At 45.8% G+C, this 16,963-nt stretch overlaps 1 protein-coding gene across 1 annotated transcript in view; it reads left to right on the top strand.

Moving 5' to 3' along the window:
- The window catches only part of LOC135902997 (clotting factor C-like), a 57,850-nt gene that overhangs the window by 32,728 nt on the left and 8,159 nt on the right, over nt 1–16,963 (top strand). The window contains exons 8-14 of the mRNA XM_065433325.2: nt 5,734–5,931; nt 7,729–7,799; nt 8,649–8,819; nt 9,507–9,677; nt 10,499–10,687; nt 12,863–12,959; nt 13,914–14,155. Coding sequence (XP_065289397.1) covers nt 5,734–5,931; nt 7,729–7,799; nt 8,649–8,819; nt 9,507–9,677; nt 10,499–10,687; nt 12,863–12,959; nt 13,914–14,155 — 1,139 coding nt within the window. The remainder of the gene's footprint in view (nt 1–5,733; nt 5,932–7,728; nt 7,800–8,648; nt 8,820–9,506; nt 9,678–10,498; nt 10,688–12,862; nt 12,960–13,913; nt 14,156–16,963) is intronic.

Raw genomic sequence — 16,963 nt, 5'->3', positions numbered from 1 at the left:
TATGGCGAAGGAAGTCATTGACTTCTGGCAAAATGCCACCAATGCACATTTATCTGGAGAAATTCTGAGGCCTTGTTCCCTAAGGTACGTCGATGTCAACGTCGCAAATTTTTGCAGCCTTGCACGCACTTGAGGACGCGTCACGCCAGATGCCCAGACGCAGATGTCATCGGCATATTTGTTTTGAACACATATACACAGTTAACAGGAAAGGGAAAGCGAGGAGCAGGCTGGCAACTGCCACCGGAAGGATCACAACGCCTGCCTACTCTTCTGAAGGGAGGCGACAGCAACACAGAAATGGAAGGTAGGAAGGAGGGGAGGAAAGAGGAAAGGAAGAGCAACAGGACAAATATAAAGGCTAAAGTAGAACACAGTAAAAATCACATGCAGTAGGGCCGGTCATAGAGAGAGAGAGAGAAAAGGATGCATAGAAAGGCAGGGAGGTTAGCCAGAGGCAGTTCCGGTTGGCTACCCTGCACGGGGGAAGGGTGAAGGGGGATAAAAAGAGAAACAGACTGGAATGGGGAGATAGAGAGAAATGGAGACGAGCATAAGTGACAGCTTCACCGTATTTGGTAGACATTCTATCAGACCAATAAGCACAAGGTTGTAGAGTGTTGAGCTCAACAGACCACCCTATGGTACTCCACGGTGTGTATAATTTTGAGAAGTTGGGCCGTCTTTGTTATTCACTAAGAGAGACCGCATATGTAAATAATTGCGTGTCCAACCGATAGAGCCGAATGACGAGGCCAACCATTTCCAGAGCCTCTAATACAGCCTCATGCAGAACATTGTCATCTGCTCCTTTGATGTCGAGGACAGATAATCGCTTACACGCCTTTTGATGGTGAACGTACGTAAACAAATCGATGACGTTGTCAATGGAGCATCGGTGACTTCGAAATCCAGCCATGGCGTCTGGGTATACTTCATAGCCTTCAAGCTAACATTCAAGTCTGGCGAGGATCATTCGTTCCATCCCCTTCTCAATGCAACTAGCCAGCGCTATTGGGCGGTAAGAACTAACCTCTAGAGGAGACTTGCCAGGTTTGAGGAGCGGTACCAGGCAACTGATCTTCCATTCTTTAGGAACATCCCCAGCCTACCAGGAGTCATTGAAGATGTGCAGCAATGCGCGTCGCACCTATTCACCGATGTGGCGCAATATACGGGAAGATATACCATGTGGCCCTGGTGACGACGACTGATTACATAGGGCAAGTGCCACGTCGAGCTCTTGAGTGGTGAATGGCAGATCCATACTTGAATCCCGTGTGCCCGGAACGTAGTTAAATGTAAGGCAACTTGTTCCCGGTGACTGGCCTGCAATCATAGCACAAAAATCTTCCGCTTCGTTGAGGTCTTGTTGGCGTTGGAAGAGCGCTAATGGCTTGAATGGGAAGTGTTGTTCCGGAACAGAACGTAGGCCTCTCGCAGTTCTCCATATACGAGACAATAGTTTACGGGGGTCAAAGGATTCCAGTTTATCCATGCGACGTTGTATTTTGAGTGCGACGGGCTGTCCTTACATCTTAAATGGGCTTCGTGCGTCGGTATCGTCGTTCGTCGCTACGACAAATCGCGAGAAGTCGCTCCAGCTCCAGGTCGAATTGTGAGTTCTTCGGTGAGCACATGGACGTGCGCAAAGCAGTCTGTATGGTATGGAATAGTAAAACGTTTATGAAGTCCTGCAGATCGTGAGTCTGCACAAAGCAGTCTGCGCCGCTTCTTTTATACCTTCTTGCAGTCCAGAGGAGAGACCTTTCTGACAAGCTTCCTCCAGTAGGTCTTTAAACACAGTCCAATTTATTATTCGTAGTGTGTTAGGCGGATGAGTGTTAGTGTCAATCATCAGGTAAGTGGGAATGTGTTTGCTCAATGTCCAATGTCTCAATGTCTCAATGTCCAAAAACCACTTAACGCGCGTGGCACAGCGGCGTGATACAAATGCCAAGTCCAGGCACCTGCTGTACTGCACCGCATAGAAATGTAGGACTAACGTCATTCTGCAGCAAGTAGTCATGATTAGAGACAAATGAAGCGAGTCTTCGTCTTGCTGCGTTAACTCTTGAGCTTGCCCAAATGGTGGGATGGGCGTTCAAGTCGCCTGTAGTAATCCTAGGACCAGGATATGCTTTTGTTATGTCTTGTAGTCTCTTGATATCAAACGGACGTGATGGAGATAGGTAAGCACCAACGAGTGTAAAGGCGAGCTTTCTATTTTTGACTGTTAGACAGTCATACTTATTGTCGTCATGAGGTTGCACGAACTGGACGACGTAAGCAAGCTCTCGGCGAATGAAGACGACGACTTTGCTACTTTCGTTGTTGCTTGAGGACGTAATTGAGTCGTAGCCGGGTAAATCTGATCGGATGGGATAATATTGGTTCGCTGATAACGATGGACCGGAAAACGGTTAACATCCTCGAATTGGCGACAATTAGCAATGCGAGATGTTAGGCCTCTGGCGTTCCACTGAATTATCGATGCTTCTCTGACCTCTTTACGAAATGACTCGTGATTGTCAGCCATGGTTCACTCGATGGTTGCTAGGACTGGGCTCAGCGAGTCCAGCACTTGTAGTCCCCTTCGAGCGGATGGAGTTTCGATGCTGGCCGACATTATTCTGATGACATTATTTGGGAATGCAGCATCGGAATGATTTGGTGGTCTACTTTTGGCACATCGACTGAACTTCGGTGGAAGTATCAAGCGAGTAGGCTCATTGGAAGGCTGGCTGCTCGGGAGCGCCGGCTAGTCTTCTATACAGAGGAAGACTTTTCCGTTTGAGGCCTCTTTGGGAGCCCTGGTCTGCTTGTACTAGAAGCTGATGTCGTCGGCACAATCTGTGCATGAACTGCACGTTGCGTTGCACGCTTCCGTCGATGACGACGTCGACGCCGAATTTTGTCGAAAGCTTCGCCATGAGATGAGCTGTCCCTTACCATTTGTTTCAGGATAGCAACTTTTTTTTTGATACATGGGCAATCTCTAGATGTGGCTTCATGAGACCCATCAGATTTACCACACCTAATATTTACTGCGCGGCAGACGTCGGCAATGTGCGACTCCGCGCATTGGGGACACATCATAGATTTTGGACAGGCACTCTTGACATATCCAATCCTGAAACACTTGTGGCATTGAAGCGGCTTGGGGACAAACAGTCGAACGACGTGTCGGAAGTGACCGACTTTTGACATCCGAAGGGATCGTGTTGCCCTTGAACACTAACTTCACGCAGCGGCTGTTTCCATGGCGGCACACGTGTGTTTTGACCACTCCTTCAATACGCAGGGTTGATTAAAATAGGCAGGTCCGAGCTCGCTGTTCAGATGTTCAGTGTTCAGGTGTTCGCAGTTCACGCCGGCAGTACAGGTGCCTTCTATTGGTATAACGGGGGGTACATTGATGTCCTCCAATTCTGTAATCTGTCGGAGCTTTTATAGCGCATTTGCGCGGGTTGTGTTGACATCCAAGACATATTCTTCCACGTGTTTAGTCGTACTTGCTTAAGTTCATATGCTGCTATTCCCTCCAGGAAAACGGCGAGAGCTTGCCTGCTTAATCCTCGAAGGCTGATGGACGAGTCCACATGTATGAAGAGGATGGTGTGGGCCAGCGCTCATGCTTTGCCTGTAACATTGATGTATTCCTAGGTGATGACGTCTTGAGGAGCCTCCTTTTGGCCTGTCAGCTCATCACAGACGCAAAGCTGTCATCCGACGAGTCATCCGACGAAGACTGAGCAAACCTCAACGTCTTTTCTGGTGCTGGACCAAGAACCTCGCTTCCTTGAAGAGCTTATCAAAGTAGACCTATGGCCTGCCTGGTCGGCAAGCTCCGCGTCCATGGCCACGAGAGTAGGAGCCTCAGTGAAGTCTTTACTGCTGGTGGACCAGGTGGCAGGTGTCAATGAAGAGCTCGTTGTCCTAGTCTTCTGGCCGTTCGGGTCTCTAGGAGGCTTCGCGTCCATAGCCGCAAGGCAGGACACATAAAGCGCCGCGGAAATTGTGTAAAATTGGACGAACTATATCTAGCCGAGAAAGGTTGGTTCCAGCAAAGAGCATATTTATTTATTTATAACTTCCTAAACAAAGCGCTAAAGAGTAAACGACAATGACAGCTTCAAAGCGGGAGGGTTACTTTGCCTGTTGGAGATGAACGTGGGCCGCCTTTGATGAACGTATGTCGCTCGATATGAAGTGCTTTTCTTTTAGCTGCACCGAATTTTTGAGTATTGCCTGTGGGAGATAGTGCAATTATAACGCTTGGCCAAATTGCTCAATCAGGCGGCCATTACTGCTGCGACAAATCAAAAAGCTTATTTGAATAATTAACACAGTTATACTAATTAATTATTTATAACTTTACGACACATACTGCAATCAACCGATTCTAGCCAGTGATTTCGCAAGGCCTATCCACTTAGAAATAATTCTCAGAACTGCACCAGTTTCAAGTTATACATTTTCATAGTTTCCGAGTCAGTTAATTGGCGTTCCAGTTATTTTTGGGCTTCAATGCATAAAACAAGCGTTTTCTTTAAAAAAGTAAGTTAAACAACAGTGCGTTTTTTACCATAAGGCTGAGGGCGCATATATCGAAAGCGGTGCCATCCTCAAAATTCATTCCACGTGTATATGCCTTGCAAACGCACTAGCTACAAAGCGTAGATTTAAATATGGGTAATGTAGTAATTAATGAAAAATATCATTAGTCTAATTATCTTAATTATTCACTTAAGCGTTTTGATTTCTTGTAGACGTGATGACCGCCTCAGCGAGCAATTTGGCTCACAGGTTAGAAATATTTACCACAGACAATTTATAAATCGATATATATATATATATATATATATATATATATATATATATATATATATATATATATATATGTGTGTGTGTGTGTGTGTGTGTGTGTGAGAGAGAGAGAGAGAGAGAGAGAGAGAGAGAGAGAGAGAGAGAGAGAGAGAGAGAGAGAGAGAGAGGATGTTTCAGCGAACACGTTAAAAAAGTCGTTTAGATTGCCTGTGGCAGGCAGCACAATTCCAGTCCATGAACTGGTCTACTCGAAAAGGCGGACATGCACAAAAAATTGAAATGGATAATCGGCTGATTAAAAAAATTGCTAACTCAGTTTTTATCTAATTACCTTATGGCACATATTTCAATTTACAAAATCTAGTGGGTGAGACTGCAAAGCCTATCCACTTGAAAATAAATGTGTGGCTGACACGATTTACGAGACATGCACTGTCGTTCCACTTGTTTCTTAAAACGTCGTTTTATGCATCGAAGCAGAAAACTTAAGTGGAACGACAATGCATTTCCCTGCGAAGTTCGGGAATTCATATCTCGAAACTGGCGTCATCCGGATGATTCGCCCCAAGTGGATCCGCCTTGCAAACCCCCCGGCTAGAATTTGTATACTATAGATTGCAATATGTGCCATGAGATAGTAAGTCAAAAACTTAATTAGTGAATTAAGCATTTTGAAGCATTTATTTAAGCATTAGGCATTTAATTATGCATTTCATTTTTTTGCGCAAGTGATATCCGCCTCTTCAAGTAGACCAGTTCATGGACTAGAATTGTGTTATCTGCCGCAGGAAACTAAAAAAAAAATTTTAAAAGTGTTCGATGAAACACCGGGTATGCACATTACCGGACGTAGACGCGCTTACCGCATCTTCTTCACACTGTCTAATTTCTGACAACTCGCAGGGTCCACTGTCCTCCCGGCTGCGGCCTGGTGTCCGGTTCAGTGATCGGTTCTTACCAGTACCACGTGCTGTCCTCGCTCTGCCGCGCGGCCGTGCACGCTGGCCGGCTGAACAACGCCGGCGGCGCGGTGCACGTGCGTGCCACGGGCGCGTACGCGGACTTCGTCTCCTCCACGGCGCACGGCGTGTCTACAGCCAAGTGAGTGGAGCCGGCCCGTGGCTGGTTCATCATCGACCGCGCGGTATCAATGTGCGGTCGATATGGTTGATATGAAAAGTTTGCGAGTTTTGAAGCACGACGCTTTTCGCGCCGGGATATCTTGTACTCATCCACTCGCGAGGAGCTTCCCGTAGTGGGTTCTCCCCGAAGATTACGGGACAGTTGCAAACCTGCCAACCTCTAAACCTTAAAATTTGTTAAATTCCTGTACATTACACTGATGGAGGGAGCGAGCGAGTGGGAGTGGGGCGCAATTAACACTATGGCGTCTTTTCAACATCAGAAAACTTCCTACGGAAGTATTGGAGGCTGACGACCGAATATTTCTTGAGAACAGAATTTATTTTTCGCATAACATGACGCAAACATTTGTAAAATCGTAAACCGAGCCCAAAATCTTGAACATTACGAATAATTCGGGAGGATTGACATGTATGCAGTCGCAATGCTGCTCTTGGCGAATGACAAAGCTTCTCCTTATAGACATTACCCTTTTTTTTCGGGCAGAAGCAGAAGAGCAGTAGCCGTAACATTTTAATCACACAGATTAATTATTTCATATATAGAAATAGGAGCCTCGTTTATGCTTACATTACACTTACGTTACCACATAAGTAGTCTTATTGGTGAACTGATAACCTGCGCTTCCGTATAAGAAATGCACTGGTGCCAGTAAAATCTTGTCGGCCATGAATTGGTGAAACACACTGCACAGTTGCGGATTGGTTTGTATTTTTACATATCTGCGAACTCTTTTGCACACGTAGTACTTTCTCCCGGGCATTGCTAATATAAGAATTATAAATTTTAACGTTTCAAAGCAGCTCACGGTCTATGAGATACGCCGTAGTGGGTGGCTCCCGGTTCATTTTTCCACCAGGGATTCTTTAACGGGCACCCAAAGCGTGGTATTTGACCGTTTTTGCATTTCGACCCCATCGGAACGCGGCCGCTGTGGGCGGAAATCGAACCCGTGACCGTCGTGCTCAGCTGCAGGACGCCATGACCACTGAGACGCTGTGGCAGGTCTGGGTGTTAACGCGAAAGCGTTAAGGGCTCCGTGCCGCAGAAAATCCGGCGTCCTTATCCCACGTCCAGCGTCGACCTTCTTTGAGCGGAAAGTCATTCCGAACCACGCATGCCCGATCACGCAGGCCCTCCGTGTAACGCAAGGACATTACGGAAGTAATCGAATTTGTTAAAGTGGAAGGCACAAAAAAAATCGTAAGGTACGACTTACACACAACCTACAGACATGATAAGCGTCGGATTGCAATTTTAATATACGAGAAAACATAATTGTGTTACGCGGAAACTCAATCATAAATGCCTTTTACAGCGTTTCTACCATTCAGAGAGCGGCGCGCCGAGCTCTGTTCCTTGCAACAACACAATGCAGATTTTTTTTTCTTTATTGAAAACACAATCAAGATGGCGCTCGCCTGCGTGCATTCGCGGCCCACGCAAGAGGCCGCGTTTCAACCTGAAAGCTCGCCCTCGTGCATAGCGTTCGCCGCCAGCGTTTACCGGTAAACGTTACGGTTACGTACGCTGCAGTTGCCGAAAAGCGTGAGGAGCATTCAGGGATCTTTGAATGCTATCGCGTTCCACTCTTAAAGGCGAAGCTTAAGCGTCCTGCAATTTTTTGTTATTTCTGGCGCAAACTCACACGCTTGCTCACACCGACACGTTTTTTCTTGGGGAGGGGGGTTGTTGCTGTTTATCGCTTTGTTGACCATGTATGTGTACCTAACTTTCATATTTTTATAATTGCAGTTACTCAACTCTTGGAGCCAGTTTCAAATTTGTTACTGTGGACGACTCACAGTGGAGGATTCCTGAAGAAGGTGCGCAAACATGCAAAACGCACGCACGCGCACACACGCACACTAGGAATGTGCTTTGTTTAATGATCGACTAGGCCTAACAGGGTCCCCTTACGAACCGTACTTCAGCTGACAACACGAAGTATGTAGGCAAGAATGTGCGCTGACGTCGTTCAGAATGTTAGTCGCTGAGATGTGAGTCGCTGAGAACCTCAAGAATGTTTATATGTACCTTATTACGGCCATCAATATTTGGCATTTGTACTCGTATCGGGCTCGTTCTCTACGATGCCCTCAAATGTAAAATGGCTCTAGTACTTTGTTTTATTAAGCCGATAGGCCGTGAGGCGAGGAAGACCGCAGCGGAAATGGCCACTCCTTTTTTATTGTACAAAACAACTTATGTATTGAGGTAAAGTTTGTGATAAGCCTAATATTCTGATCAAGAGGAAAGGGCAATGCAAGCAAAGTGAACTTGCCGCCAGTTGGAGCAGAGCCTGCAACCTCCGCATGATGTGTGCAGTGCTCTACCAAATGAACCATGGCGATGGTTGTCGTTTCGTCCACTTTCTTGTGTAATCATGTACGAGTATGACGGTGTCATGCGGAAATTGGGGGTCGGCTCCTACCGGCCGTAAGTTGTCTTTTCTTGCACTTTTATGTCATTTTTCCGCCATATAAGATGTTAAGTCCATCGGAAATTTAACCCTCATCCATAATTATTTCTACAGTTCGATAACAATGTTAACATCCCATATGCTTCCCTTCGATTCATCGTCTGTTGGCTTCATGTGGTCGTCGAGTCGCTTAATTCCCCTGATTATTTTCGCTGATCTAACAATTTCTGTGCTACTTCACTCCTCTTCACAGGCTGTCCACCCAAGTGGAGAGATTCCGGCAGTTTTTGTTTTTACTCGGCCGGAAAAAGCCGATCTCAGACAAGAGCGAGAAACTTTTGCCGCAATCTGGGAAGCAAAGTTGTAGCTCTTCGTGGAGATAACACTACGAGGAACCTTGCTGCCGAATTCATGGCGGCTAACGGTATTTCCTTTCGCAATTCATTGTTCAAATGAAGTGAAATTTCATTCGATTTTGCGTACTTCTGGGTAAATTTTCGCTGCAGCTCACTTTGGCATTGCGTCTTGCAAACATTTTTCAGTTCTATGACCTTTTAATGAGCATTTGTTCGGAATACTAAGTATATTCAAGGCCGTAACTGGTGGGTCAGGTGTGGAAACTGGAGATGCTTCATTCCTTTGGTTCCATTTTAAATCTAAATCGACACCTTAAGTGCAATGCCTATGCGGACATAACGCATGCTTCACATTGGGAATATGAGAGGTAAGACGCTATCGAAATAACCTTATTGAAAGTAAAAACAACCTTTTAAGGATAAGTAAAAAAATATTAAAGTAACTCTTACCGAGTCCAAACGCATTTACGCTGTCCGTACTTTGAAGCTAACGGCGTATAGCAATATGTTACAATAATATTAATTCATCATCACGCACTAATAACCAGGAATCTTTTAAAAAATTTTGAGCGCTACCTCAATCATGCGAGAATAATGTTTTAAAAATCAATGTAAAATGCTTTAATTTGCAAACAAATTATGCGCGGTTACTGCGCTTTTTAGAATAGAATTAATATAACGCTGTATTATTGTAGTAGCCTCTGCCTTTAAGCATTGTGATAAAAAATGTCAGTTAAAACAATTGCTACTTGCAGGAATCGTGGAAACATGGCTTTCAGAGCTTCGAGTCCCGGCAAACAACGATACACCTGGAGACAGTTGCATGGCTCTAAGCGTCGTTAATCCCAGTCAGCCCGAAGTCGTTACAAGGCCGTGCAATCTCAGTCTTCCTGTCATATGCTTTGCGCTCAAGACCTTAAAGCTAGGTGAGAACGAGACCACATTTTCTGCGCTTTCGCATGGCTTGACGCTAGCAGCACTCAAATGCAACCACTCATTAGGTTGGGTTATGACCACCTCCTTTCTATATATTGAATAGGCTAGTTATTTTTACTGCAACAGTCTGATAGGGTAGCTCAAGTAGTTGGTAGTATTTCTTTTTTTTACTTAGGTTACTAGCAGAGCTGTCCACTCGAAGAGAGGACTGTGAGGTTAAGTATAGTTTGTATAACTAGTTAAAATTTGCCAATCAGTTCAGTCCGTCCATGTTCCACATTCTAAAATCAAATTAAAGTAGAAAGTGAGCTGGCATACGTGCGTATTTCACTAAGAAATTACGACATAGTACACCCACATGAAGAATTCTCATCCCATGGCCATTATGCTCCAGTTAAACTGGAACTAGTATTTTTGGCACTACAACAGGACATATCTGGCGGGTACTTAGGGTGCGATCTTGTACGCGTTCCAAAATAGAACGGAGGTGGTTCGTTCCACCGAGCCAAATACGATTCGTCAATTTGAACCGTACCGAACGCCATGACGTCAATTGTGACGTGATATCTGCTGTCAGTCATTCCGTGTTGTCTGCTATCGGACGAACGGAACGGAACATAGCGCCTATTTCGTGACGTAAAGAACGAACCGCCTCCGTTCTATTTTGGAACGCGTACAAGATCGCACCCTTAGTGAGCGAAACGGTCAATAAAACGCAAAGTTAAGATTGTGAAGGGACGAGGAAGAGCGAGGCATCACGTGCAACGTGATGCAGATTGTGTAGATATGAACGCATTGCCGTCGTGTGCAGTCCAGTGCGAGGACCCAGGCCCAGTTAAGGGTGGCTCGGCGTTGGTGGAGAAGACTTCGCACGGTCGCTTCCTGGACGGCAGCCGCATATCCTACTACTGTAAGGAACTGCACTACCTCAGCGGAGAGGGAACGCTCACGTGCACCGCCAACGGCACCTGGAGCGCCCAGAAGCCTCGTTGCATCCCCGGTGCGTGTTCATATATACTGCTGCTTGGGCCGTGCCATTGGGCGATGCGGGGAAAGTGCTTGCACACCAGTCAGGAGAAAGAAATCACTGGGCACCAAAGAAATTCCATGCGCATTCTTGCTATAACGATTTGTTTCTCGCTCTCAAGTTTGTATTTTTACACCTGAAGTGACGTATAACATTTTAGAGCGGATAGTTTGTGTTTAGAAAGTAAAACACAGTGCTGTTATGTGTCTTCCGGCCCGTTCTTTGCTTACAGGGCAAGTCTAACATAAGAAAAAGCCTTGTAGACTTGTAATTTCCAAAGAATCCCTAGGAAATTGGCCGTGTCAGCAGTAATGCGGAGTAGAGCAGTGAAGTGGCTTAGGAAAGCCCAAGGTACCTTCCCTGCTACATTACGCGTCCTTTTTAGAAAGCCTGCGTGGCACACTATTACCTCGCTTACCGTGCAGCTGCATCACAAACATGTGTAGCAATGCAAGTTGTGCTAATATGCGTTTAGGCAGAGAATGGAAAAAAACTTCCAATTCTCTTTTTTTTCTTTATTTTAAAGCAATGATTTCGCGTCGTATAAGCACAGTGGTGACGTGTCAGTGCTTCTGCACAGGCATGCTATCCATTGTCTCCATTCTCGCCTAATTCATCGCATTCATGCTGTCCTAACATAGGGCGCTATAACGTAAACCTATTCCAAACTTTTCTATTCCAATTCTGCTATCAGCCCACCGCGACTGGTCAAAAACTTTTTTGGGCCACCCCCACATCACCTATCAAGCGACGTCACGAAAACCGCGATAGCTCCCCATCTGATATGACGTGTACACACTGGTTATGCATAACTTGGCCAAACAAAACAAAAGTATGTATTTCTGATTCGACGCCTTTATGCCATTAGCCCTCGGCTATCGGTCAAAAGTTTTCGGGCTGCACCCACTTCACCTGCCTCTCAGGCGACGTCACAAAACCACAAAAACTTACCGCGTCAAAGTGACGCGTACGCGTTAAAGATGCATTAATATGCCGAACAAAACTGAATTTTCTTCTGAGCATGCGCAGGCTGCCCCGTTTCGAAAGGAATAAAAGATGGCTGCCGCCGATGGCTCCGGCACTGGCTACTCGCCCCTGCCGAAAAGCACAGGTTTATTTACGTGTAATAAAACTTTTTGCGTGACCGTGTAACGTTTCAGAGAACTTTCGGCACGTTTACGACCTCGTTCTGCTAACTCTTCTTTGCTGAGGATCCGTTTTAACGTCATTCTTAAGCTTCCGTTGCATGCCACCGCAATTGTCCAGGAACCACCGCAAGCTAAGTAAGAGAAAGCGGACAAATCGCAGACACTGGCACCACCTTCTTCATCCGGTTATTGGTATTCAGTGCAGTGGCTCGGCCCCATCGAATCCCTCTCCACTTGAGCATGCTCCTCTCCTCTTGTGAGCCAATTAGGTAAGACAAGCCGCTCAGTGCAGGCAATGTTATTTGTTTTTCAAGCAATCAAAAGTGAACTCCTATGAACGAGGGGAGCCTTTGATTAGTTTGATGAGAAAACCCTGCAGGTGACCACCCGATGCTTGCATCGGCGGTTACGCGAATTTGACGTGAGGAGATTGGAATAAAAACATATTGGAATAGTTTTACATTATATGGCCCATACTCTACTTCGTCAGCTCGAGCAGGAGTCCATGCGCCTCTAGCCCGACCTAATTTATGCATCTGCTTCCCTCATAATTATCATAAGCAACCTCATATGCAGAGTTGCTTAAAGTGAACATTAGAATGAAACTTTGGCATTGATAAAATTCAAGCTCTAAAGCTTCTAAAAAGTTTGATTTTACTGTAATATATTTGGTTGGTGCATGAATGCTGTCGTTTAATTACTCAACCAGACATTTCTGTCACACATTTACATCTAAATGTTGTATATGTGCAAGTAAGATATAGCTGTAGCCAGACGCTCAGCTCCTATGCGTCGCCATCACTTAGAAGTAACTTCGCACTGAGACATGTCACCACGAATGCTATCTCAATTAGTTTGTAAGCCGCTCAAGAATTATTGCAACGTAAAAACGCTTGAATAGATTTTGTTACTTTGCTGGCTCGCGCTGAACATGTCGGTGTAAATTCTTGTGTGAGCTTTTTAATTCTGTCCCTTCGCATCACTTTCCCGGCATTTCAAGTGGTTACCTGTGGAGAGCCGGAAGTTCCAAGTCACGGGACCATCCGCCTGCTTCCCCCGATACGTGGGGGTGATCCTCGGCGCGGACCAGTGCGCGGGTGAGTGACATTTTTTCTCCCTCTTTCTTTTGTTCTGTATATGTTGTTGTTGTTGTTGTTGTTGTTGGAATCACTCGCTGACGCTGAGCCAGTGCTATTTACTCTCATTGCTTTTAAGAGGGTGACAAACATTCTTTACGAACATGATAGATCCTGGCGGGTCTAATAAACGCGCCTACGCACGCACGCTTGCATGCACACACATACACACGACTCGTCGAGTCATGCACGAGTTTACAGTAGTTCTTCAGGCAGCATCGCAGTTCTCTCAAATATTTCAAAGAATAGTGGGGGGTTCTTCTCGAGATTACGTTGTAGTTTCTAAACGTATCGCGGACTCGGCTATTCATAACTGCTTTTCGCAGTAATTGAGCTAAGGGAATCAGAGCCCCTTAAGGATTTTTTATTGTGTGTGATGGTGGACATAATTTTTGTTGCTAATAGGATGAGTGCAAAAAACATATACGGCCGGAATCGGGCTCGCTCATGGATATCGCCAGGCCTCGTCCAAAATTTTCAGGCAGTTCATGCGACAAGTAGTGGTCAGCGCATCAATGTCAGATGAAAGAGGGCAGTTAGTTTGAATGGCATTGCAGATACTCGGTCAGCAGCTCAATGGTGGACAAGGGACGGTTCCCCCACACATTGGAAGCCCCAGTGCTAACCGCTCAGCACTAAAGAAGTTCATGAGTCAGCGTCATTTTCAGGCATCTCGATCACTCGGAGACAGGATTGAGTCAATTATATTGTTTTTCTGCAATTATCGGGTAACAAGGAAAGGGCAGATGTTGGAAAGCGTCGGAAGAACCCAGATGTTAACGAATTAACCCTCACTGAACCTATCACGTAGTTGACGTTTCTAGAGCATTACGTCAAAGAATGAAGGGGCGGAGAGAGCAGCCTGTGTAGAGCATGCACGTTCCAGCTACAATTAAGGAGGCGGCGTGCGCGCAGGCATGCGCGGGCGTCCGTGCCGATACGGCTGCAGCGTCCTCTCAGCCTCAGCTCCACGGCGTACGATGGGAACGACACGAGGGCGGCAGAGGAAGTGAACCTGGTGCTGCCCCCAGGACACCACCGTGTCGGATCCCGCGCCGAGTACGCCTGCCTGCCGCAGTACGAGATGGCTGGTTCCACGGTGCGGCGGTGCCTGTCGTCAGGACAGTGGAGCGGTTTACCGGCCACCTGTATTCCCGGTAGGTGCGCACGTAGAGAACAGCACGCGACAATCTTTCCAGCGCGGTTTCTTTTGCTTTATTGCAACAGTAGTTATTATATAGGAAATTAGACCGATCGTATTCATTCTTTTCGTGGTTCTTTCGCTGCGCTTTGGTCCAGACACCAAGCCGAAGTTAAGTAAACAAAAATGCTGCATCAGGTATGCCTCGAATCGAACCAATGATAGCATGGTTTTAAGTACCGTGCTCTAATCACCACGCCAGCGCCGCTTTGCGGAAGTGAGTGCATCGCCCACCCCCATCACCTTGTGCAGTGCGGTTAAGGCGTCCTCTATTAAGAGACAGGTACTGCGCTGCGCTTCATCCTTTTTCACAACTTTTCACCCAAGAATTTCTATCGCTCAATCGTCCTCCTTCATCGAAAAATGTTAATAAAGAACGAAATTAATTTGTTTTGGTAAATTCATTTTTTTCTATACTTATATCTCGAGAATAATTATTTGCGGAATACTGCACAAAATTCTGCTCGTGGATAACGACGGGATATCATGTACATCTGAAAAGCTACTCCAGAAATGAAAGGTCAAGCTTGCACACAGATTGTTCGAACGAGGTTTTGAGGCTCTAAACGTGACGCCAAACGCACCTGGCTACTGACTCTCGAAGCTGGGTATAACGATACGCAGTATAGCCAAATGTGGAAGATGCTTCAGCTCGCTTTCATTTTCGAGTTTTCAGAAAAAAATTCCAGAATATCGTTAAGGTACCTGAGAAGTATCTCTGTTTAGTGCTCTTTGCGTTTACACATCTTTGCGTTTACATATTGCAGGGTAGCCTCTTAGCTTTGTCCGGGTGTTTCCAAGAGTTCTTCAGGTAAACTACAGATGTGAGTAAGCTGCAAGGTTAAACAACAAAAAAAATGGCATGAGTAATAACGACAATCTATATTCAAGTGTATGGCGTGCGTACAAATGCTGGCTACAGTGCATCGCAAAAACGCTGATTATTTTCGATAGCTGCTATTTCAGCTGTGAAGTGGTTGCCCACGTTTCAGTACGTGCTAGATGGCCGGAAAACTTTCTTGCATTGTATGACAGGATGCCTAACATATCGTGATGATAAATGCCGTGTGACAGTTACTGGGACTGTAAAATGATTTCGTCGCGAAGAGTGGTATGATAGTATATCTTATAAAATAAAATCAGGTGGACGAATATTCAGCGACCGGCTATAGATGTACTTTATAGTTGTTATGTTCTCAGTGTAAATATAATGAGAAGGCAGAACGAACTGAGGTGTTCTGCACAACCTACAGGAATTTGTCGTAAAGTTCTGCGAAAACCCACAAGGTGGAGAGAAGTAATTAATAAAGGGCATCCCCTCGTTCGTAGACATTAATAAAGACATCCCCTCGTTCGTAGCAATTGCTACAAAGGAAAACAAGTTGGGTTTTCTTTGTCGCAATTGCTACGAACGGGTGGATGTCTGATTTTCCCTTTATTAATTACTTCTCTCCACCTTGTGGGTTTACGCAGAACATTACGTCAAACTCTTGCCCTTACTTCAAGTTGTTGACAAATTCATCTTCGCCCTGCCATCTGGCATCTGCTAGCCGCCTGGCTAGCTCAGATGGCAGAGCGGCTGCCCCGGAAAGGCGGCGGTCCCTGGTTCGAGTCCCGGACCAGGACGAATTTTTCTTCAGCTGCGAGGCTTTTTCTTTCGAGGAACCCGTATGGGTTTCCTTTGTAGCAATTGCTACGAAGGGGTGGATGTCTGATTTTCCCTTTATTAATCTACAGGAAACTTAAATTAAGTGATTAAATTCTTGGACTTTACGTGCCAAAACTACGATATGATTATGAGGCACGCCGTAGTAGGGAACTCCGGATTAATTTCGACCAGCTGGCGCTCTTTAACGTGCCCGCAATGCACGGTACACGGACGTTTTTGCATTTCGCCCCATAAAAATGCAGCCGCAGCGGCCGGAATCTGATCCCGCGACCTGGTGCTTAGTGCCGCAACGCCAAAGCCCTAAACAACTACAGCGGGTATAATCTACAGAAAAGTGTTTAGTTTTTCGCGCGCAAGGTCCAACACTGAACCACCGTATTCTAAATTTGGTTGTAATGAGGTTTTGTGAAGTAACAGTTTCAATAAATAAATAAATAAATAAATAAATAAATAAATAAATAAATAAATAAATAAATAAATAAATAAATAAATAAATAAAAATATTATTGCAGCGTTCTTTAAAAACAAATGAACAAGAAAACAGGCTAGTGAAGAAAAGTCTCAAGGACCGCTTCACGTGCCTTACCTACCTTACGAAAAGCACCGAAATTCGCTGCTCCATTTGAGTTCGACCGTGAGAAGCACCGAGTACTTCTCAATGCCACTTGGGGTCTCTAAGCGTGATGATCAGTCGGGGCTAATGACTACTGTTCGCGGTAATTAAGCCAAGGAAATCGTTACTGCAGCCTTGGTTTTTTTTGTTTTTTTTTTGGCACGAATTCATCACATTTCCCTTTGAGCGAAAAAGCCGGCGTCTGTCGCCTGGACAAGCAATAAACGGCACCTAAATTCCCATTGGCTGCGACGCCACGTCACGAGCGCGCCTCCACGGAGCAGAGCGGGCGAAAGGGAACACCTGCTGCCGCAGTTGCACGCCGGGTGTTGCGTGAGGGGAGAGGGCATTAGAGTCACTGGAAAAAATTTCATAGTACCGCAAAGGTTGGAATTTAACTGGCAACACTGAGCGGCCACCGCCATATACCTTCCAAGCCGACTGCGTCGCGGGAAGGCCGCCGTGTTGGAAGAGCTTGATAT

The sequence above is a fragment of the Dermacentor albipictus genome, chromosome 1 (assembly GCF_038994185.2).
Source record: "Dermacentor albipictus isolate Rhodes 1998 colony chromosome 1, USDA_Dalb.pri_finalv2, whole genome shotgun sequence".
NCBI lineage: Eukaryota > Metazoa > Arthropoda > Arachnida > Ixodida > Ixodidae > Dermacentor > Dermacentor albipictus.
The sequence above is the reverse complement of the archived record's forward strand: the minus strand, read 5'-3'. Positions and strand labels throughout refer to the sequence as shown.